General features: G+C 36.4%; 1 protein-coding gene across 1 annotated transcript in view; it reads left to right on the top strand.

The window, feature by feature from the left end:
• Window positions 1-25456, top strand: part of SHPRH (SNF2 histone linker PHD RING helicase) — a 122740-nt gene that overhangs the window by 41913 nt on the left and 55371 nt on the right. Inside the window, exons 10-18 of the mRNA XM_001370655.4 lie at window positions 1415-1666; window positions 2445-2523; window positions 7364-7527; window positions 7627-7883; window positions 11061-11182; window positions 13951-14039; window positions 15273-15365; window positions 16406-16513; window positions 18176-18318. Coding sequence (XP_001370692.2) covers window positions 1415-1666; window positions 2445-2523; window positions 7364-7527; window positions 7627-7883; window positions 11061-11182; window positions 13951-14039; window positions 15273-15365; window positions 16406-16513; window positions 18176-18318 — 1307 coding nt within the window. The remainder of the gene's footprint in view (window positions 1-1414; window positions 1667-2444; window positions 2524-7363; window positions 7528-7626; window positions 7884-11060; window positions 11183-13950; window positions 14040-15272; window positions 15366-16405; window positions 16514-18175; window positions 18319-25456) is intronic.

Genomic DNA, 25456 nt, shown 5'->3' with positions numbered 1-25456 from the left:
TGTAAGATTTTTTGAAAGCTTTCATTTTTTACTTCATATCTCTATTGGCCTGAGTGTTTTTGTAAATAATGGGCATTTAATAAATACTTTTGGATTGATTGACTAAATGAACTGGTGATTATTCTCCATTATGATTGCCCCCTGCCTACCCTTTAACTTGTTACATACCTTTCCTAAAGTGCAATTCCAAGAGCTGGAAACAGTACTTCATATGTATTCTAACCAGCACAGTTTAGTGGGACTGTCACCTCTCTAGTCTAGGAAGCTGTGTCTCTCTAAATGAAGCCCAAAATTGAATCAGCTTTTATGGCAGCTAAGAAAGCACTTGTGAACTCTAAATACTATTCAAACTCTGGGCTATAAAAGCATATTTTTCCTGCTTTCCCTTTCAGACAGCATTGGCATTTTACAACACTTTTTAAGTGATGGCAGGGCAATGTTGGCATGATGGAGTCATCAAATGAAAATATTGAGACTATCTGGGTAATACCTTTTAGAATGTACCCATTTTCTTGGCATCAGCTTTTTGAAAAAATGTGGAGAAATTGGGGAGAACTTAAAAGAAATAAATTGCAAAGTTAAAAGATGTATTCAGTTTGATGATAGGAATGTGGATTGTGATAATAAAAAGTCAGTTTTATGAAGGATGAAGATAAATAAGATGGGGAATCTACTAGTATCCATCTATATGAAGGAGGAGCCAGAGTATATAAGGAGTCACTTTTCCTTGGAGTCTTTAATAAATCAACTTTATTGTCGTTGCCTTGGGAGCAAAATTTGTGTGGGAGAGGTTCTGTTCTCTAATATTAATAATATGACTGCTACCTTTGTAACCAGGGACAAGTCACATAACCTCTATGTATGGTTGTTCCCTCATGTAGAAAACTAATGTTGAACTTGGTAACCTTAGAGGCCTTATTGCCCTTAGATCCTTGTAATAGTGTTATGAGATATAGTGGCATAGTTGGAACTCAATTCCATCACTTAGAATTCCGTGCTCGTTCCATTATACACTTAATACTTAAGCCCCTTTCTGTGTTTTTTTTGTTTTTTTATTTTTTTTAAGCCCTTACTTTCCATCTTGGAGTCAATACTATGTATTGGTTCTAAGGCAGAAGAGCCGTAAGGGCTAGGCAATGGGGGTCAAGTGACTTGCCCAGAGTCACAAAGCTAGGAAGTATCTGAGGCCAGATATGAACCTCCCGTCTCTGGGCCTGGCTCTCAATCCATTGTGCCACCTACCTGCCCTGCCCCTTCCTATATTCTGATACAGCATATAACCTCAAAATAGATATGATGAACCAAGAGAATCTGTGGCTCTTATTGATATAATTTATTAGCTCAAAGTTTAAAGATGTTCCTTTTCTTATCAATAAGTCTTTTGATGTCTGTGTCTCTGCTCATTATTATCTAGGTGTATCAAGGGGTGAAGAAACATGGCTTCTTGCAGCCTCATATGCTGGCAGAGCAAGATGTAGTTATCACCACTTATGATGTCCTTCGTTCAGAATTGAATTATGTAGATATCCCCCACAGCAATAGTGAGGATGGGCGACGCTTCCGGAATCAGAAGCGGTATATGGCCATACCCAGTCCCTTGGTAGCAGTTGAGTGGTGGAGAATCTGTCTGGATGAAGCTCAGATGGTTGAGTGCACCACTGCAAAGGTGAGAAATAGTCCTAGAAAGGCTTTAGGTATCGGGGAAGGGGGATAGAGTGGCTTATTATTTCTCTTACTACATTTAATTTCCTAGAAAAAGCAATTCTTTCTCAAAATATAGCCTGCCTGCATGCACACCAACCCAGAATGTTGTCAATGAAGTTCACAGCTAAACATTTTATGTGTGTTTGTATCTTAAATCAGTGTGAATATAAATGACTAAAAGGTATTTATTAGTTTTAACTTGTCAGTTTAAAGACAAATCGTTTTGTTTATAGAGTCTGATATAGTGGAGTAAGATACAGAATGGGAAAAATAAAACTGTTTCTAGGGGTATTCACAATCTTGCTAACTGTAGAAGCTCATTTGGTAGAATTGAATAGCATGGGCTCAAGGTGATGCTGATTGGCAATTCTAGGAAGACCTCCTTGAGGCAGAATTGTCACTTTAAAGGACAGTAGTCTTATTTAACCCACCAAAATATAAGGGTTTATATGATTCCCTCAGGCTATTTACTACCTCAGAATTTTATGATTATAGTAGATCCTGAGCTGAGTTGTGATTATAAAGCTACTCTACATTGAAAGTGTGTGTGTGTGTGTGTGTGTGTGTGTGTGTGTGTGTACACATATAAATTAGCATATATAGCCTCAGTTAAATGTAGTAGCAGTATACATCTGATTCAGAGTATAGACATTCGTGGGTTTTCCCTAAGTATATTTACTCCCAATGCTTGTTTGGTTTTTTTACACAATTTGTTTATTACTTGTGTTCTCTTTCATTAGGCTGCTGAAATGGCTTTGCGCTTGAGTGGAATCAATCGCTGGTGTGTCAGTGGTACTCCAGTACAGAGAGGATTAGAAGGTAAGGTATAATTTATGTGTTACATTTTCTTCTTTTTGTATTAGTGTGCACATTGGTTTGAAAGTATTAACTTTTTTGTGGAAGATTTGAACCATATATTATAAAACTACTTTCAGATCTCCTATTTTCACTGAAAGTAATGAAACTAAGCCCTTTTTAAATGGTTGGCTCTTTTTCAACTTATTATTCATGAATGAATATAAAAGTTTTTTGTATTTTTTTAAAAATAAGCTCAAGGATGAATTTTCTTCTTGAAGATGAGATCTTTGATTTTAAGATAATAAATTTATATTCCCCCCCTGTAGTTCTATAGATAATAACTGTGATACACCATTTAATAATGCAGTGTTTCCATAGTTCTTCACTACCCAGATCTAATTCCCATCTTGCTATTGGAGTATAATTAGAAATCAGGTTTCAAAGTCCTTGGTCAAAGACAAATACTTAGAAATGAATCTGTATTTAAAAAAGAAAAAGGAAAAAGAATAAGAAAGTTCATACATTATATGTATACACACATCCATATATACATAGGCTTATGTATACATGTAAACATGTTATAAAGAAAATAATGTTGTTTTTTCAAAATCAAAAGTGTCCTTGTTTTGTGAAAATAAATTGCAGCCACAAGACACTACTTTGATTAGAAATATTTTTAGTAGCATAACACATGTTGAAATTCTCAAAATAACTTTAGGATCTTCTCAAAGTTGAATAATAATTTATTCCAGGAAGTAGTAAAGGATGCCAATTTAATCTGTTTTACTACTTCTTAAAAGGTGGAAGAATAAGAATATGAACTTGAATAGGGGCTGCTGGTTTCATTGATATGACTTCCGCATGAGGAACTTCCCTCTAACTATAGAGGTTAACACCTCCTCTGTGATTTACAGAGTTGGGGAATCCCTTAGATCACTCAGAGATATGACTTACCCAGTTCACAAGCCATTGTATAGCAGAAGGGAAACTTGAAATCAGATTTTCCTAGCTCTGAGGTCCCATCTTTATTACATCATGCAGCTTCTAAGGAAGTAGAAAAACTAGTAAAATGTAATTTTGTGGAGAATATCTTCACTTCTTTCCAAAGTTGTAAAATACAGTTAAAGAACCTTGGACAGCACTTGTATTTGAGGCTTTCTATCTAGAAAGTCTAGGGTAGGTAGATTGCTTAGTGGGTAGAGCAGCAGCCTGAAGACAGGAAGAATCTTTTTCCTGATTTCAAATCTCAAAAATATTTATTATAGTCAAATAACATTTGACATCATAGCTATCAATCATCTGAAACTATGTGGAATAGTTGATCCAGGTCTAGGCTTGGAGTTAAGAATGCCCAAATTAAAATCTTGCTTCTGATCTATGATCTTGGGCAACTCATTTAAATTACCCAGATAATCACATAGGACTCTGTAAATAGATTAGAGGAATTTTGTTCACCTGTGTTGTGGAAAAGCTTTCCCACACAGAAGTTCATCACCTTGACAAAATTACAAGTTCTTTCTCAAGGTTTCATTCAGACTTGATGGAATTAGAACTATGATTGGAATATTGCTTATTCCATATTCCAAAGAAAGAAGATAGGTAAAAAGGATAGAAGGGTAGATTAGCATTGTATACTTAGAAAAGGTATTCATTTGATTAAATTAAAAAAAAATCCCTGAAAACTGTAGAGAATATTTGAGTGAAGATTAAAAGAAAAAGAAGTATTATCAAAATTTACTGTTGAACATCTAGAGAGCAGAAATAGATGAAGCATTTAGAAAGCATCACAAGCATAGCACAGTTGTAGGATAAAGTAGTTATGGGGAAATTCAGTTATGTGGATATTTACTAGGACTTTTATTTTCTCTGCCAAAAAAAGAACTATTAATTTCTTGATATGCTTTAATGATAAGTTCATCCATCAAAATCCAGGCACACCAACAAAAAGAATTTATATTCTGGATCTGATTTTTCAAAAAAGCAAAAGTAGGAAAGAGTGGAAGGGAATAAGCATTTCTCTAGTGCCTGCTATGTGTCAGGCCTCATACTAAGTGCTTTACAAATATCTCATTTGATTTTCAGCAATAATTACCTTTTGGAGATGTAGTCATGTTACAAGATATAGTCTATTTATGATAGAGAAGAAAACAGAGAGTATAGACTAAGATTCACCTTAGATTTCAGGAGATCAAATTTCAAAGGATTCAGAGAAAGATTATATGGGAACTCTGACTAAAATTTTACTAGGGGTACTCAGCCAAGAAGGGATAAAATGTTTTCAGGTCTCACATATGAAGACTGAAAATGAAACTACTTCATTGGAGAGGAGAAAGGCAGCTTTGCCTAAAGGAAACTAATATCATAATTGTAAAAAGAATTTGCCAATCAACTTACATTTTTGTGGAAGAAAAGAAATTATTATTTATTAAACACCTATTATGTGCCAGGCACTGTACTCAATGCTTTACAAATATTATCATATTTGATCCTCACAACTCTGCAAGGTAGATGCTATTCTATCCCCATTTTATAATTGAGGAAACTGAGGCAGACAGAAATAGAATAACTTAGTTACTCAACTAGTCAGTACCCCAGGCCAGCTTTGAACTGTGGTCTTCTTGACTTCAGATGCAGCCCTCTGGGTCTATAGAAGATAGCAAAGATAAATCACAGTTCTGTAGAGGTACCAAGAGTCCTCAAGCCCAGTATGAACTAAAGCTGATGTTAGACAAACAAAAAAGATGATTTTTTTTTAAATTTTGTTTTATCTGTATTGGGAAAAAGAAGATGCCTCAAGAAGGAATAAAACTAACACTTAAGGTAGATGGGACAATGATAACAATGGGAGATGGAATGCCTGTGTGTTCAATTATTATTCAGTATCATATGGTCCTATAAGAACATTTCCAGAAATCCTAAAGTTCATTTGACTTTGACTACCTCCTTCTTAACTTTTTATTAGCTGGTATTTCGATTAGTATGCCTTTTATATCTTCATCTAATTAGTGATTTAACAATAGATGTTTAGGCATAAAATAGGGTAAAAGAGTCCTCTAGCACATAGCTAACTTCTTTATAATTTCATGTATTCCTTCAAAAAATATTAAGTACTTGCTGAGTGAAGAACTTTCTGCTATGCACTAAAAAGATATGCCTTTGTTAATTTCACAATCTAGGATGGTAATAGGCAGCAGAAAAAATTTAATAGTATTATATATAAATGCTTTGGCGACTGCAAAACAAATAGCCCATGTCCTATAAATTGTTTTGGAATGATTTCATGAATATGATACTACTTGAATTAAACTTTAAAAGATGGGCAGAATTATTCAGTAACATAAAGGAGGAAAAGAAGGGGTAAGCCTAGGGAACAGTAAGAACAAAGGCATGGAAATAGCACTGTGAGAGAATTGTAGGGGAAGGGGAGAAATTACTCCTGTTTGTGTGGAGGAGAGTAATATGAGACTAGAAAGGTAATTTGGATTTCCAGATGGTAGAGCTTAACATAGCATTCCTCCAGTTCTTTTTTCAGATATCCTACCTATCTATCTGCAAATTAGGAGATTTTGAGGTGAATGCCAGATGCCTAGGTAAATTCAAGGGATTCTGCATCCATAACATTCTTCTGACTCCACCATTCTAGTGACATTATCAAAATAGAAAATAAATTTTGTTTGGCATGGTTTATTTATAATAAGCCCAAGATGGTGCTACTTTGAATGGCAACTTCCTGGCATGTGTTCACAAATTATATGTTTAATCTTTGAGAAACACAGCATTTGAGTATGCCCATGATGATTGCTGGTTAACACAATCACAGATAGTTTACGTAGTATGTTATGTGGGAAAAATAAACTCTTCACAAAGGATAGGAATTTAGAATTCATTTTGAAGTAGGAAGTTTTGGCTCTTGGGACTTCTGAGATGTAAAATTAATCCTGAAATATATGACTTTAAGTCTAGTAGACATTCATTTGTTTGTTTAGCACATATCAAGCATATGCCATGTACTGCATATTTGCTACAAAGCTTGGATATTAGATACAAAGATAAAAGATTTTGTAGTTTTTTGTTGTAAAAGAGCTTGATAAAATATGTATGCAAAAATGTACTGCACATTTGAAAATGGTCAAGTACATAAGAAGAGACATCATAGTATGGTAGGTAGGTTTATTTATGGCCAAAAAAATGACAGGGTTATATTAAAAGTAGATGTTAAACCATGTGACATTTATCTTTGATGCCCTTTTCCATGGAAAATCTCTACAGTTTTATTGCAGGAAGTAACAAAGCTTGCCATGGTCCTTTGTTTTCTGAATTTATTTTTAACTATTTACCCCTCACAGTTTTCCACTCTTCACCCAGTAGTACTATAGAAATGTTTGTTCAAAGTATGATCTCTACTGACAAAGTGTCTATAGCTTTGCTAACCTCTGCTTATGAAGTATAGCAGTAAGGTAATAGATCTTTTGAATTAATCACTTAAGACCATAGGTCTTTGTTGAATGCCAGCATGAATTCCTGACTTTTTTTTAGAATGACAATTTTAGAAAACTTAAGTGTTGTGTGATTCAGGGCTCATTATCTTAGTAAAGAAATAAAAAGCTAGTATCAGTCACCAACAATCCTTTTAATAGATTTTGGCTTGAATCTTGGAAAATTAAAAGCAGAATATTTTCTGTGAACTTTCTTATCACTTGTACTCTTGCAGTGTACTATCTAATATGCATTTTAATTCCTTGAAAAGGCCTTAAAATGATGAATAATTTTGTGTACTAAAAACTTCATTGAAAGCCATATTCCTAAAGAATAGAAAAAAAATGCAGAAACAAATTGTCCTTATTTTTTTCTTTCTTTTTAGATCTCTATGGGTTAGTGCTCTTCCTTGGTGTTGATCCATATTGGGTCAAACACTGGTGGGATCAACTTCTGTATCGTCCTTACTGCAGGAAAAATCCTCAACCCCTCTACAACCTTATTGCCAAGATAATGTGGAGGTCTGCAAAAAAGGATGTAATTGACCAAGTTAGTAAAATTTTTTAGTTTTCTTTAAAGGCTATTTTAAGAAAAAGACTTGTTGGGAAAGAATGTTCCATGGAATGTCCATTTGTTTTTCCTTCTCAGATTCAAATTCCCCCACAGACAGAAGATGTACACTGGCTTCACTTTTCTCCAGTGGAAAGGCATTTCTATCACCGTCAGCATGAGGTGTGTTGTCAGGACGCCCTGGCAAAGCTTAGAAAGATATCTGATTGGGCTCTGAAACTCAGCAGCCTTGACAGGAGGACCGTCACATCTATTCTCTACCCACTGTTGAGACTCAGACAGGCTTGCTGCCACCCACAGGCTGTTCGAGGAGAATTCTTGCCACTACAAAAAAGGTTTCACTTATAATTCTTTTCTTCTGTTGTTGATAATACTTAAGTAATACTGACTCATTAAAATGATCACTCTGGGGGAAAAAAAGGAACCAAGATGCTCAAGGACTTGTCCATTCACCCTTAGCCCCAAACCTTTGTATGACTGAGTCAATGAATGACTTGGACTACTCCTCTGCAAGTCTGTTAATTGAAATATTTTTTACCCTATTTTTTTTAAACCCTTACCTTCTGTCTTGGAATCAATACTGTGTATTGGTTCTAAGGCAGAAGAGTGGGAAGGGCTAGGCAATGGGGGTCAACACAGCTGGGATGTGTCTGAGGTCAGATTTGAACCCAGGACCTCCCGTCTCTAGGCCTGACTCTCAATCCACTGAGCTATGCAGCTGCTCCCTTTTTTAACCCTACTTAGACTACAAATTAGATTTGGATTGTAATCTTGACTATCTTGCTGCATGGGCAAATTACTCAACTATCTGTGCATTACTTTCTATATTTATAAAATATACTGCTGTGAAGATCAAATGAGAATTTATTTACAAAAGTACAAAGAACTACACATGGTATATGTGTATTAGGTGTCTTTATTGGTATTTATTTTGATAGGTTGAGAAAAGCAGTTAATGTTTAGCATGAGCTATATCAAAAGTACACTTGTAAACTCAATTACATGCCATAGTCTTGATTTTTACAATTAGTAGTTTTAGGAAAACAATACTAACCCAAATAAATTTCATCTTTTACACTTCTTTTATTTTCTCTAAATGTTCTGTCTTGGTAGCTTTTGTCTTTACCACCCTTAAAATTTCAAAACTTAAAAGAAGGAATTTGACTGGAAACCATATAGCCCTCTCTTCATAGCAATACTGCACGATTCAAAATGACTAATAATTTGTATTAAATGAAATACGTGGCGTGTTCTAAAAGTCTTAGTGTAATTTTAAATTGTTAAAGTTTTAAAAATTTGAACCTTTAGGACAGCCAGCATTTTGATTTAGATGAACATTTAGCTTCTGTAAAAGTAGAGGTTTCAAATATGTGACCTGGAGGCCATTTGCAGCTACCATGCTCCCAAGTACATCCCAAATCAGTTTAATTTAATTGGAAAATATTTAACAACATTAATAAGATATAATAATAAAGCACAGATAATGTTAATATGTGGTTTTCTAAGTCACTCTTCATACTATAGGAATCTTTATGTATAGTGGTATTTATATGAATTTGATTCCACTGCTATAAAAATTCATTCCTTTCCATGTTTAAATCTACTATCCTATAGATTTAGCATTTAATTTAGAATGCTAATCTATATATACACACATATTTACATAAATATATAGAAATTTGTATATACTATAGCACTATAGATCAGGAAACTAAGACAAAAAATAAATAACTTTACTGAGGTATAAGGAAAACCAGTAGCATTAGTAAGAGTCAGGACCAGTTCCTACTTTTTGGTTATGTAGTGCTGAGTACCTATATATTTGACAAATACAAGCAGTTCAACTCCCCTTGCCATATAAAAGGTGTTTGGGAGTTTTTGTATGCCCCCTACTTTTCTTTTTTACAGAAATTCTTCCTTATTTGTCTCCTAAGATAACTTTTCTTACTGCAGCTTTCCCTGGTGAGTCATTACTTTAATGTCACTCAAAAATATTAGTAAACTTAACTTTCCTTCTCTTATATCTTGTTTCAAAAGAAGACAACTTTAATAGGATTTTGAGCTAAGATAGACGTTAGAAACTATCTCCTCAATCCCCATTATTTTACAGATGGAGATGGAGACAGAGAGGGAGAGAGAGAGAGCGCAGTTTAGCCATTTGTAGCAGAGTCATCTAAATAATAGATCATACAGCCAGGATTCCAGTGCTTGTCCTCAGAATCCAAATACAAGACTCATCTATTCTGTCACACTGCCTTCTGTTCAGAGAACTGAGTTCAATCCTGAGTCTAAAGTGTTGCTCTTTTTCTACTTTTGTGAGAATTGTCTACTTTCTACTTCACCCCTCTTCCTACTCTTTATGAATTTGCTATTTATGAATTTCATGTTTCTGCCAAGGGCAGGGAGCCCTTCATGTTCTCTAGATTTCCATATTGATTCTTGCTTGGTGAAACTTTTAAGCCCTGTGAAATTACCAAATATGCAAATATTGTCATTCTCATATTGGAGCACATGGTAGCCTCCTTGATTTTTCTCCTTTGGTGCTAAGAAGAATTTTTCTAATAAAACCCAGAAATGTAGAATTTCTTGCATACTGGCTGGATATTACTTCTAAGAAAATAACTGGAGGGCCTGTAGATTGCTTATTGGATAGAGAACCAAGTCTGGAAACAGAAAATCCTGGATTTCAATTTAGATTTAGTCACTTCCTACCTGTGTGACCTTGGGTAAGTCATTTAACCTGTTACCTAGCCCTTATCACTCTTTTGCCTTGGAACTGATACTTAGTATCAATTCTAAGACAGAAGGTAAATGTTTAAAAAGAAGTAACTGAATAATTTTGTTAAATACAACTTTTTGCTACCTTAAATTTTTGTTGATTTTTTAAGTGAAGCATTTTTATTCTATAATAGCTTAGTAGATGGGAAATAAATGTATTTTTTGTTTCTGAATATGGTGGGGGGGAGAACTGTTTTGATAGATGCTTCTTCCTGGGCATTGATTATACATACATATATATATACATATATACATATATACATATATACATATATACATATGTATATATGTATATATATACACATACACACACATACTTTCTCTATAATAATTCTGCCTATTGCTTCAGTAGGCTGTTTCCAGAATAGGCAAGATATTTGGCCTATGGTTTATGGTAGAAATGTCAATACTTCCATGATAAACAAGAATATCAAGTTTAAGTCGATGAAACTTATATTACAACATTTTCTTTGCAAAAGAAATTAAATCTTCTTTTGTTCTCTATTAAAGTCAGTAACACTTTATTGTTAAAAAAAAAAAACAACTTGAGGGTTATATGAAGGATACCCTGTGAGCGCTAGCCATTGAGTCATCATCTCTGAATTCACAAGTCTCCTTTCCTTACTCTCCTTCCAAGATTCATAGAATATATTCTTGCATGCCATACTACTACTACTAAAGAAGAAATCCTAAGTATTTTTGTCTAAGTTTGACCAGTCTACTATTTCTTTCAGTACTATGACCATGGAAGAGTTGCTGACTTCACTGCAGAAGAAATGTCGAACTGAATGTGAAGAAGCACATCGGCAATTGGTTTGTGCTCTTAATGGCTTAGCTGGCATCCATATCATTAAAGGTAGAAGCAGATTGCTTTGTTATCTCTGATTCCATTAAAAACATTCTGAAGGAGATAAAAGTAGAGCTTGATATTTTAATAAGTTATAAAACAATAAGTTATAAGTTATTACAGATGTCTCCTTTTGTAACCTATTCTAAATCAATAGTAACCTTTTATTACAGCTGGCACTGTCAGGCGTTGTGCTGTTTAGCCTAGGAAATATTGTTAAACTGAAATAATTAAGGAATTGAACTTTTTTTAATATTGGTGTAATAGTTCTGAGTGAAAGCCAATATGAAGTAGCTCTAGCAAATGTTTTAAAATGTTTTTTCTTTAAATATATTTTAGAATTAGCTAAATTAAGGACAAGCATCTATTACATTGAACATCATTTTCTCCCAATCTCAAAACAAAAAGTGGAGCAATCAAAATAAAAGAGAAAACTTGGGAATAATAATACTTTAGTAAGTCAGTACTTCAAAGATCTGTAATTCCATTGCCACATGTAACTCAACTAATGCAGATCACAACCCTTTTATAATTTTATAAGACAGTCTTTGAAAGCTACTGAAGCCAAAATATTTAGCCTCTCAAAACCTAGTTAAGTTTTCCTCATATATGCCTATACATTAAGCCTTTCTAGCTTGGTAGTTAAGACCTGCCAGCCGTTGTGATCTTCCACAATGTTTGAGGATCTAGGCTTAGCTTCCTACCATAAAGAGGCATCAGAGTAGGAATGTAGTAAAAAAAAAACAAACATATATATATATATATATATATATATATATCAACAGCAACTCAGATTTATGTAATGTATTCCTCACAATAACCTTATGAGAAAATGCACTATTTCATAGTGTATTATTTACACTCCATTTCATAAATGAGGAAACTAGTTTCTTTTGAGAAGTTAAAACTTGCCTATAATCACACAGCTTTTAAAGGTTGGAATTAACTGTAAACTTATCTGACTCCCTATCTGCCTGTCCTGTACAGTTATGAAAACAAGTAGAATACAAAATATGCCATGAAATGTTTTTGCCTTAATTAAATATAATCAGAAGTAATACAGTGTTGTGTTGTGAAGTCTAACAATAGGTGTCAAAATTTACTGCCCAAAATGTCTAAAGTAGTAGTTTCTCCCTTCTTTCTGTGTGTCTGTGTGTGTGTGTGTAAGTAAAAGTAATATGATCATGTGATTCAGTTACTTAAACATCTAGGTATTTTTCTTCTCAACATTTTTGCCTTCCCTCTTCTCAACATTTTTCTTTTTTACACTATTTAGAAAGTAAAAAATAAGCCTATAATTGGAAGAATTAGATCAGACCATCTGATCTAATTCTAAAGTATTTGGCAAATAGCAAGAACAACATATTAACTGTTACTTGATGAATAACAGGCATTCAGCATCTTTGATTCTGGTTATTTTTCTTTATGTTTTTTATGCTTCACTTCCTTTTTTGTGGATTAGTCATAGTTAGCTATCATTATGTATCAAAAGAAAAACATTCCAGAATACTTCTTAGTTAAGGTGGCTTTTCTAAATTACATTTGTTTGAAACTAAATTTTTTTAAAAAATAAGAGGGCAGTGGATTGATAGCCAGGCCTAGAAATTAGAGGTCCTTGGTTCAAATCTAGCCTCATATATTCTCTAGCTTTGTGCCCCTGGGCAAGTCACTTAACCCCAGTTGCCTAGACCTTACTGCTTTTCTGCCTTGGAACCAGTACACAGTATTGATCTAAGACAGAAAAAAGGTAAGGGTGTTAAAAAATGAATTGAATACAAACAAGATGAAAACCAAAAAAATTATAAAAGACATTAAAATATTTAAAAAGACATTTAAAAAAACCTTCCCAACTGTTTATATTAATAAGACTCTTAGAACTTAAGAGAATTACAAATACTTAAAGTGGTATTATTCTGTAAAAATCACATGATGATGCTGTTAACAAGACAGTTGCTATTTCAGCTGTGCCTTCAGCTTTGTGTTTTGAACTTGCTTTCAAAAGCAACAAACAAGTGAGATGTCTCACTCAGATCACCACATTAGCCTCAACTTATCTAGAAATGACAGGTTGACATCAATATGAGATGAAAAAGCTGTTCATACTAAATGATAGCAAAAGAAGTCATCTTTAACTATTTGTGAGTTTTTTCACAGAAATGAAAAAGTTTTAAGTTACTATAGTTAATGATAAATTACTTTGGAATTTCACACATAAACAAGAATTATTTTTCTTCCATATTTGTGTGCTTTGGTAAGAAGATATTGAAAAATCTGCTAAAATGTTGATGTGTTATAATTAAATCAAGTTAAAACCGACTTATTAATTTTAAGTACATCATAAGTTTTTAGCTCCTTTTGGCTTTCAATGAAAGTGACATTTGTTAAAAATTAATTACAGTTTAACATATTTTTTATTTTTATTTCATTCATAGCAAATACATTTTTTGCACTTGTTTATCTTCTCTTACCAGTAATAAAATTTGTATTGTTATATTTCCTTTGAAATTAATCAGAGAGTGTTTCTTTTTCTGTTAAATAAAACCCACATGAAATAAAATTCAATCTTCAAATTAGAGGATTCATATTTTAGTTTAACATTTAACTAAATCATCTCTGAAATCCTTTCCCATTCTGGGAGTCTATGAAGTTTGCATGAAAAATAATGAAAATTAAATTACAACATTTACAATATGCCATTTATGTAGGTAGCAAATAAGGACATTTTTTACTTTAAATATATATATATTTTTGGCTTTAAATAAACTTTCATTCTTCAGATGAGTATCCCCAAGCAGTTGACCTGTACAGAGAAGTATTACGTTCATCTGAAGAACACAAAGACAAGCTTAAAACTGATTCATTACAAGTGAGTAAACATTTAACAATTTTAAGTTCCGGTTTTTTGTTTTTTTAAATAAGGATTCTTCAATGTTTGAGATGATTTGTGAATACCAGTAAATGTTACTAGAGAGTGCCAGACCATTTCATTTAAGGTTTAGTTTTTTAAAACTACCCAACTCACACAACTCATATCTGAATATTTTTTTCCACAATGACTATCTGATTTATGTAGTTTAAACTGTATTATCCTTATTTTATAGATGAAGAAAGAAAGCTATTTAGTGATTTGCTCAAAGTTGCTCAGCTACTAACCTGTAACAATAGATCTTCAAATCCATTTCTTCTGTCAACTAATCTGATGTTTGTTTGCATTGCCTACTGTTCATTTAAACTTTCACATTACTTTGGATTAAGGGTCAGCGGCAACAACTATTGACCACTTAGTTCATTTACTACAAGTAGGGTGTTTATCACAATGCGTGAAACATAGTAGGTGCTTAATAAATATTTGTTAACCAACTGAGAACAGGGTCAGAGAAAGACCATTAGTAACTTCATTTAAGTCTCCTGTGGTCCATATATTGCAGCTCCATTTTTGGCCAACTGTCTTTTAGCCCATTGATTACAAGAGGGATCAATAAAACTTATAACCACTATTGGGAAAACAAATTAAAACCTGTATCCTACATATGCAACTTGTCCATATGATTTTGTCCTTTCTAATTTTGAAGGCCTCTCTCAGTTTCTATCACATTTTTGTTGCTAGTAGAGATTGGATAAATAATGATGAAGTTATAATTTATACTAAACAGATAGGTATGCTGGCTCTACCTAAATTTCATAGATACCTGACTTCTAAAGTTTTTTTCATGAAATAGAATTTATTGTTTCAGAAAAATTTCTATTAGATTGAAAAGTTTCTTTGTATAGTCTGTTATTGGTAATCAGTATACTATGATAGCAGTAAGGTAAGAGTAAGTTGCTAGGGGGTGGATAGGTACCTCAGTAGATTGAGAGCCAGGCCTGGAGATGAGAGATCCTGGCTTCAAATGTGGCCTCAGACACTTCCTAGCTATGTGACCTTGGACAAGTCACTTGTCTGGCCTTATTGCCTGGCCCTTACCACTCTTCTGCCTTGGAACCAATATAGAATATTAACTCTAAGTTGGAAAGGGAAGGTTTAAAATCAAAGAATAAGCTACTGCTCATGTATTCCATGAACGGAATATCAAAGTTCTTGCTGTTTTTGTATATGTAGAGACTTCATTCTACACACAACCTGATGGAATTGTTGCTAGCCAAGCACCCAGGAATACCTCCTACCTTGAGAGATGGCAAACTTGAGGAAGAGGTAATTATCATTATTCATCCTGTTTGAAAGAGTGGATATTTCACTTCATTCTTTTTTATAATTGATATTTTTAAATGCATGTGGTATTTCAAAATGAATATGACTATAGCTAGCTTACTGCTGTTACTACTTTTAACCTTTCTGGAATTGATTAGATAAAGAAGAATGTCAGTAACTGTAATTATTATTTTTCTCTTGAGCTACTTGCTGTTGTGTAGGTAGAAGAAATGTCAATAATCTGATTTTTGGTAGCCAGTTGCATAGTTTTGAAATAAGCAGTAAATAAAGGAACTATAAAGATATGGCTGTAATTTAGAAAAGGGGGTCTCTTTCTTCATATTCTAAAATTTTTATTATGCCAAAAAAATTTACCCCAAACTAGGACAAGGGCACAATAAAAACATTGTGAAGGAGTTAAATCTTCTCTCCTTACCATTTTCCTTTTTGTCTCCATCCACCGTCCCTAATATCTATTATAGTCTGTAAAAACTGATGCCTTGCTTCCTCCTTCCTCCTCCTCAACTTCTCCAGTCTTGTAAGAACCCGTGTTAGTAATACAGAATTTTCAAATGTCCCTGAGGAAAATTGGAGAGTTTTCTTCCAATTCTAAGTCTATCATCCTAGCCTAACTTCTCACCCAGTACAGGGATTTGTTTTTAAGAATCCTTGACAATTATTAAGATTCTCTTTAAATACTTCCAGGGACAGTGAGCCCATTATTTATTGTGATATTTTAGACCATTGTTGAATAGCTTTAATGTTCAATCAATAGACATATTGCAAACGTTGGATGTGACAAGTAGAGGACAAGATTAGGAGTAAAGATGGTTGATAATATACCTAATATAGGTAATTTGTCATTTTATTTATCCCAGCTACATTTGAAGTATCACATTCATTCAAATAAGAATACATGTACATAATAGAATACGTGTTTAAACTAAATAACTAATTAATATGAGTCATAGGAATGTTCTTAAAATGCCCTACAAAATTGCTGTAAAACATTTGAATGAAGGTCTTTTTATTTTTACATTTAGGCTGAACAACTTAGACAGCATTACATGAGTAAATCCAATGCAGAAGTTGCAGAAGCCCATCAAGCTTTGCAGCCAGTTTTGCAGATCATCCGGGAACTTCAGAGGAAGGCAAGCTGGGATTATTCATTTAAATCACAACTTGACTTGTTGATCTATAATCTTAGTTTTGGAATCCTGTTGGACATCATTGTTTTAAATTATTCTGTAGTATTTCGTGAGAAGACTTGCCCAGATTTGAATCTCAAATCTACTTTCCCAGAAATGACAATACCTACTTTTGCTATTTCATAGGATGTTAATTTGGCAAGAACCTCAAGAATTTTCTAAGCATGGGAATCCCCAATATTTTGATGAATTTTTAACCTGCATCTTAGGTTGAAAAAAATAAATTCACAACCACTTTAGGGTCATCACTCCTTATAAAACAGGAACATCTTGCTCCTTTCAAGTTTTCCATTTTATAAAATAAGAATGGAAGCCCTAAATAAATAAATAACTGCTTTTTGTTTTTTAAGTTTACTTTGTTTTTTCATTCACTTCTTTCTTCATGTTTCTTCACCAAACATCATGCATTTTTGTGAATGTCTCCATGAGATTATATTAGATTATATTTTATTTAGAACCAGTTTTGCAATTGATATTAAGTAATTAGAAATACTGCCTTTCTTATAGCTAGAGAAATGAACTATAGGTTGCTAGAAACAAATAATTGCCCCATAGTATTCCAGAACCAATGATATAATATTTTATGACATTCATTATATGTGCAAATAGTAAACATTCAAATCTTCAGAATTCTTGGGCAATAGTGTTTTCTTTTTATTTGACTAAACAAAGAGTTACCTGTTAGAAGCATAATGATAATAATTAACATATAGGCTGTTGTTCAGTCAATTCAGTTATGTCTGACTCTTCATGACTCCATTTAGGATTTTGTTAGCAGTGATATTGGAGTGCCATTTCCTTTTCCAGCTCATTTTCCTAATGAGGAAACTGAGGCAACAAAAGTTAAGTGACTTGTCCAGAGTTGCACAGCTAGTAAGTGTCTGAGGCCAGATTTAAACACAGGCCCAGTGCTCTGTGCCACCTGGTTGTCTGTCATCTATATAGAACTTTAAAAAATTTTAAGAGTGAGCTTTCTAGCTGTCAGTGGGTAGAATACTGAACCAGGAGACAGGAAGGCCTGAGTTCAAATCTTGTCTCAAACCGTTAAATGCTATGTTACTTTGGACAAGTCTGTTAATTTCTTGATTCTCTTTACTTTAAAATGAAGATAACAATAGCACCTGCTTCAAGGTTTTTGTGAGAATAAAATGAGATTATATTTTTTTGCAATTTTGAAAACCTATGAAATGTTAGGTATTATTATTATTACTCTTTACTTTGTCACTAAATCTTCACAACAACTGTGAAATAGATACTGTCAGTAAGAGTAGTATTAGTATCCCCTGATAAGTTGAGTATTTTGCCCAACTTCCCAGCAAAAATTCAAAGTGAGATTTAAGTCTAGGTCTTCCTGCTCCAGGTCTATCACTTGCTCCATTCTGCTGTGCTGCCTCATAGTGCATTTATCTTTGGGGAGGAGGTTTGCATAGGCAGAAAAGCAGTTTGAGGGTAGGAACTGTCTTACCCTTTCCTTATTAACTCTCACATTACTTAACACAGTACTAGACTTGTAGTAGATACTCAATAAATATTAATTTAATGATTGATATTGATTGATTAATAAAATCATGATTGATATCTGAGGTGTTTTTTTTTTCCCCTCAGACACATGCAGGCTCACCATGGTGGCTAGATGTAATCCAATCAGCAATTCAGTATGCTATCGATGAAGAGCTTGTTCAGCGTGTGCAGAATGAAATAACCAGCAACTACAAGCAACAAACTAGTAAACTCTCCATGGCAGAAAAGTAAGAAAAATAGCATAGATAAGAAGAGGAAGAAAAAAACAAACTGAATATAAATATTAGATTGTAATATCTTTGAGATCAGAACTCTTTTATTAATGTCTGTATTTCTCAGAGCACTTCAGAGAGAACCTGCATATAGTGTGACATGGTGTTGAGAGAATTGCTTGGAAGTCCCATTTCTGGCTCCTACTGACTGGGTGACTGTGAGAAAATCACTTCCAGGACCCAGCAAAGTTTCTAAAGCTCTTAAGTTGCAGAGTAACTGCCCATATTCAGTGTTCCCTACTTCAGTGAAATCACCTATGTGTTCCAAAAAAGAGATATGGATAGGAACTGGACCTATGGTATTAGCTAACCTCTCAAATGAAAAAATCCCTTAGACCAATGCATGTTGCTGGTGATACCCTTCTCTATAACTTGTTGTCCTGGAGAGTTGCCTAGTACACTGAGAAGTCATCTGACTTGACAGGTTTACACAGAGAAGTTGTGTCTGAGGCAAGAACTTGAACCCAGATCTTCTTAGCTTCAAGCCTGGCCTCTATCTACCTCTAAGAATGGCCCTTTTAAAGCAGGCAAAGTTTGTTTTTATTTTGTTTCTCTAATGACTGTTGTAATCAAACAAGTCTATCCTTGAACCTTATTTGGGAAACTCCTTCCCTGGCCTATTCCATTCTGCCATCAGTTTTCTACTTTGCTATCACTTTTCATACTTGCCCATTGACTGCCAAAGTTTCCAGCTATTAGGAAGGAAGAAGAAAATAAGCATTTATATAGAACCTGCTATGTGCTAGTCACTATTCTAAGCACTTTACAAATATTACTTCATTTGACCCTCAGAATAGCTGTGAAGTGCTATTATTATCACCATTTTATAGATAAAGAAACTGAAGCACACAAAGAGTAAATGATTTGTGTAGGGTCACACAGCTTGTAAGGATCAGAATTCATATTTGAACTCAGTCTTCCTTACTCCCTGCCTAGCACTATCCACAGTACCACCTACCTGCCTCTGCTATCATATTTCATGTACCCCATTCTCCTAGCCTTTTTGCCTCTTAATAGGAATCTATTTGTCTCTTGCATCATTCCTTGCAGTATGAGGTGATATTCTAGAGATTTATTCTTGGTGACATTATTAATGACATTATTAATTGTCTCAGATAATATACCTCATTTTAACAAAGACCTTCAGTGCCTTCCCTCAAAAATTGAGCAATTAGTAAATCAGACACTGTGAGAGGCCAATTGGAAAAAGGTATTTTGGTGTGTTGTAATTTTCAATGTCTCTCCTCCAGACATTAAACCTAAAGTTCTTTTCACATCTAAATCAGTGAAACATAGGCTGTAACCAGTTTCTTAAGGCCTCTAAATGTCAAGATGAGGAGTGTATATTTTATCCTAGAAGCAATAAAAAGCCACTGAAAATTCAAAATTGTTTGTCTTATCATTGCATTGGTCTTCAAAGGCAAAATTATGGGAATTTTTCTCTCATTTGTTTTGTCCCATGAAACTGATTTCCACTCATCTTTGTTAAATAAGGCATTAGCAACTGAAAGGGGCAAACAGTGGCTTCCCACAGAAGGTGGGCTTTGAGTTGAGCTTTGAAGAAAAACTAGAGAAACTTAAGAAGCAAAGTGGCAGAGTGGGCTGGGCAATCAAGACAGTGGAACAATCAGGAACAGCAAAGACACAAAAATGGGAGATAAAGCATTGTATTGGAGGAACTGCAAATAGTCCAGTGTAGCTGAATCACACTGTATGTGGAAGGGAATAGAATATATGAAGACTGAAAAGGTTGAAAGGGAGGCAGTTTGTGAAGAGTTTTAAATGCCAAAAAGAGCACTTCATAACTGCTTATGGAAGTTGGAGTTGATGGAGAGTCCCAGGAGTCCTAGACCTACACTTTGGAAAGACTACCATGGTTGTTAAGGGCAGGATGAGCTGGAGTAGGGAAGAGACTTGATTCAGGGACACCAGGAATTCAGGAAAGAGATGATTATATATATATATATATGCTATATATATATATATACTATATATAGTTAGTTAGTTAGTGGTAGTCTCTCGGTGACTGAGAATGACAATTGTCTGTGTGCATTATGATCTATTGATGTACCCTCAAGTGGCTTTGAATTCCAAAGACTGAGGCACAAAGTTTGTGACAAATGGAGCATGGGACACCAGTTGTTACGGGAGGTGCGGTTGTGGCCTGGTGTCGGCGTTCACGCGCAGCGGCAAGACGTCGACGGCGCTCATCTTCAAAAGTGGTGGCGGCATGGTTAATGTGGGTTTGCCAGCTGCTTCTGTCAGAGGCAGCGAGTTCTAGTTGCTTTGGTGTAATGCCAGCCCACTTCAAGTTGGACTTTAGCTGATCCTTGAATCTTTTCTTTGGTCGACCTTGTTTCCTGAGTCCAGCTAACAGTTCACCATAGAATACCTGTCTTGGTATTCGCTGTGGGTCCATGCGGATGACGTGTCCAGACCATCATAGCTGGGTTTTGAGGACCATGACTTCGATGCTGGTGGAGTTGGCTCTGTCAAGGACTTCCTGGTTGGTGATTCGGTCCTGCCATCGGATCCTCATGATTGACCAGAGCGAGCGTTGGTGGAATTGCTCCAGCTGTTTCATGTGCAGTGTCCATGTCTCACAACAGTACAGGAGTGAGCTGAGGACCACTGCATTGTACACTTTGAGCTTCGTCGCAGTGCTTACACCTCTGTGTTGGAGGACTTTGGAGCACAGCCGCCTTGGTGCCTGGCTGGCCTTTTGGATCCTGGCTTTAATCATGTGGTCTAGGGACCCATCTTTGGCAATGGTGCTGCCCAGGTACTTGAAAGTGTTGACGTTAGAAAGCTGTGTGCCGTTGATTGTAATGCACGGCTGGTTAGTTGGCCTCCCTGGTGCAGGTTGGAACAGCACCTCTATTTTGCTGAGGCCGATTGTCAGGCCAAACAGTTTTGTTGTGGTGGAGATTATGTCCACAATGGTTTGAAGTTGATTTTCTTGGTGGGCCATGAGAGCACAGTCATCTGCAAAGAGAGCTTCCAGGATGAGTCTCTCTGTTGTCTTTGTTTTTGCAGTCAGGTGGCGAAGGTCGAATAGTGAGACATTCAGTCTGTATTTGATGTAGATGCCCAGGTCTAGATCCATCACAGCATGTCGTAATACTTGGGTGAAGTATAGGTTGAATAGTACCGGAGCGAGGACACAGCCTTGTTTCACGCCATTGGAGATGTTGAAGCGATCGGAAGTCTCTCCACCAGATAGGACTTCCCCTGTCATGTCGACATGAAAGAGCTGGATCAGTTTGACAAATTTTGCTGGGCAACCTAGCTTACTAAGGATCACCCGCAATGCGTCCCTGTTCACTGTGTCGAACACCTTCGTCAGGTCTACGAAGACAATGTAGAGACTCAGGTTCTTCTCAAGGCATTTTTCCTGTATTTGCCTCACTGTGAAGACCATGTTGATGGTGCTGCGATCTGGTCGGAAGCCACATTGTGATTCAGGCAGGTTCTGCTCTGAAACAGATGGCAGGAGTCTGTTGAGTATAACACAGGCGAGGATCTTTCCATCAGTGGAGAGTAGTGAGATGCCTCTGTAGTTGTCACAGGCTGCTCGTGAGCCTTTGTTCTTGTATAGGGCTATGATGGAGGCATCTCTGAGTTCTGGGTGCATGTCTTCCTCTTCCCATATGCTGGTCAGCACTATGTGGAATGCCTGGAGAGCCTTTCCAGTTAAGGCCTTGTATACCTCGGTTGGGATCCCGTCTTTACCGGGTGCCTTGCCTGCACTCATTTGTTTAATGGCTTTTTGGACTTCCTCTATTGAAGGAGGGACGTCAGGTTGTTCAATGGGGTGGTTTTGGGGGATCTGGTCAAGGGCACTTTGGTCTACTGAAGAGGGTCGGTTGAGAAGCTGACTGAAGTGTTCTTTCCACCCGTTGCTGATGCCTTTTTTATCTTTGATGAGAGTGTCACCATCAGAGGATAGCAAGGGAGTGGTGGTGGGTTTTAATGGCCCATAGACAGTCTTGAGGGCACTGAAAAATTGTTTGTAGTTTTTTGTATCAGCAAAGCACTGGATTTCTTCTTCCTTTTTTCCCCACCATCAGTCTTGCATCTTCCTGATCTCACACTGCTCCATGGCTTGGAGAGACTGTCCATTTTAGGAGCAGAGTTTGGGTTATTTTGCCATTCCATAAAAGCTTTGTTCTTTTTGCTCAATACATCTTCAATAGCAGTGTTGTTTTCGTCGAACCAGTCCTGGTGGTTGCGTTATTTGGGGCCTAGGACTGCCTTTGATGTTTCCTTCACTGTGTCTCTGAACTGGTTCCATTTCTCAGTTGAGCTTCCAGTGAGTGGTCCCTTGGCAAACAGCTTGTCATCCAGGCAGGACTGGAATGTTTACAAATAAGATGGATCTCTAAGAAGCCTCACGTTGTAAAATGCGCGAACTGTCTGGGCGCATTTTGGATGGCAAGGCGCAATGCGCATTTGAAGAGTCGCTCTAACCAATTGGTGGTCTGTCCAGCATTCAGCTTCTCTCATGCCTCTGGTGAGCTGTACATCCTGGATGTCTCACCGGCTTACAATGATGTAGTCAATGAGATGCCACTGTTTTGATCGTGGGTGCATCCACGTTGTTTTATATTTGTTCACCATTCTGAACACTATGTTCATGATGGTGAGTTCAAACTCTGAGCATTTGCTGAGTAGCAGTAGGCCGTTGTTGTTAATTTTGCCCACGCTGTGTTTGCTGAGCACTCCTTTCCATCTTTCATGGTCCTGGCCAACACGGGCACACGGGCATTGAAGTCTCCCAGTAGTATCAGCTTGTCAGTTATGCGCACTGAGTGCAGGACAGCACTCAGGTCAGAGTAGAACTGCTCGATGGTCTCCTCTGTGCTGGTCAGTGTTGGGGCATACGCGCTGATGATTGTGGCACACAGGTCTTTGCTGAGAGGTAAACGGATCTTCATGAGCCTCTCGCTGATGCCCACAGGCAAGTCTGGCAGCTGTTTGAGCAAACTGGTCTTGATAGCCAGGCCAACACCGTGGATTCTGTCTTCATTTGAGGCTCTACCTTTCCAGAAGAAGGTGTATCCAGTGGTGGGTTCGCTAAGTGATCCCTCTTCTGGTCAGCGTGTTTCGCTTAAGGCTGCGATGTCAATGTTATATCTTGCCAGTTCTTTATCGATTAGAGCTGTTCTTCTCTCATGTCTTGGGGTATTCTCTCTATCAAGTAATGTTCTGATGTTCCATGCTCCTAGTAGGAGTTTCTTTGTATTTTTTCTTTGATTTCGATCGCTTAAAGGGATGACTGCCAGCTGCGGTGTGCTAACCGGGTGTTTGTAGGGCAGGCAATGTTTGGGACACCTTTTCTAGTCCCCTCCCTTGATTAGGGTGAGCAGTGCTGTCCTAGAGAGGGCTGCTCAGTCGCCCAGGATGCTGCCGAACATCCCTGCTGCCCACAGGGCCAAGAGACCACTGGTCCGTGGGCCGCCTACGTGCAGGATCGTGACTACAACTGCCAGTGGTCACCTCCACCTGTTGCGTCGCCACTCCCCCATCGCCGCAGGTCTTGAAGAGGGTGGACGGGGTTAGGATAGATGAGTGTGCACAAAGACACTTGTGCGTGAAGGAGATTTAAGTGGAAAAGTCGATGCACAGACAGTCCCACTCTCTCGGCGTTGGAAAAGTACGAAAAGTCGTTACACCTGGAGACTTCCTCAGCTGCATTGGATGGCCGTGTTGTCCTTTGTGCTCCAACACGCCCTTAAGCACTCCACAGTGCTTTGCTGTGTCGCCATCTCAGCCATTGAACCTTCTTGTTGGTTTCTTCCGCCTGTTCCGCTGAAGCAGTCTTCACATGCTGGATGAGCAAAGCCCTGGTTCACCAGGGGTCGATGACCCGATGGCTACCCTCACAAGGTTTGGCCAGCCTGTCGAAGCCATTGCCCGGGGTGTGGCCGCTGCCACATGCTAGCAGCTACTGGGAGCCACAAGTGAGAGCTGGGTGTCAGGTGAGGGTCAGAGGCTGAAGAGCTGCCCTAGGAGGGCATGACAAGCCCTCCATACCAGAGATACTACCCCTCCCTGAACACCCCATACACCCCTAAATATACTCTACTCTCTCTCTCTCTCTCTCGCTCTCTCGCTCTCTCTCTCTCTCGCTCTCTCTCTCTCTCTCTCTCTCTCTATATATATATATATATATATATATATATGTATATATATATATATATGTATTTGTGTGTGTATATATATGATTGAATATTCCTGAATATTTAATCACATTACTTAAATATGAATATATTTGAAATGACTTCCTTTTTATTCAAAAATGGAGTTTCCTATCTAAAGACAAAATATACTTCTAGTATACTGAAACGTATTTTCCTCTGAGATTTCTTTTACCCTTAGATCTTATACCTATTTTTACTCAAGACATCTCCAAACAAATTCTGTAATTTCAACACATTAGCAAGTTCTAAGATTGGCAAATTGTATAAAATAGAACATTTTTTTTGTTTTCTCTTGAGGAGTTTTAAATCTTTAGTAAACAGTCAGAATTTACACATGAAACAAATAATGAGTATAAATTTGAATATAATCCCATGACAACATGTATAATATAATTGGTGAATATTTTGTAAAGTCAAGAAAGTTGGAGGCCATTGTTGAGTAGAATTTTTAAGAGAAAGAGTAAAGGAAATGGGACTCAAGATGCATCTTAAAAGGGTTATAGGATTTGGCAAGTAGAATAGAGAAAATTAAAAGCATTAAAAACTTTAATGTAGATATATTTCATAATTTCTCTCTCCAGACCAAGATCTGTTTTTCCTTTCTCATTCCCAACTTTCTGAGTTCCCTTTCTCTCTCATTTATATCCATAGTGAATGCTGCTCACATACTTTTCTAATCTGTTTATATTCCCCTTAGTCTTCATGAGAGATTTAACTTCTTTCCTCTTCAGAGCTTTTCAACCTTCACATAATTTCCAGCTGCCTCTTAAAAAAGAGAAACAAAAAGATTACCTAGAAAGGAGCAGGAAATGTGTTGGAAGATAGTTGTAGACTAGCGGTCAAACACAACACTTTGGAGTGCAAGAGACTAAAATGTAACTGGGAAATAC

Source organism: Monodelphis domestica, chromosome 2 (assembly GCF_027887165.1).
Source record: "Monodelphis domestica isolate mMonDom1 chromosome 2, mMonDom1.pri, whole genome shotgun sequence".
Taxonomy (NCBI): domain Eukaryota; kingdom Metazoa; phylum Chordata; class Mammalia; order Didelphimorphia; family Didelphidae; genus Monodelphis; species Monodelphis domestica.
Note: the sequence above shows the minus strand (reverse complement) of the source record. Positions and strands in the feature narration are given on the sequence as shown.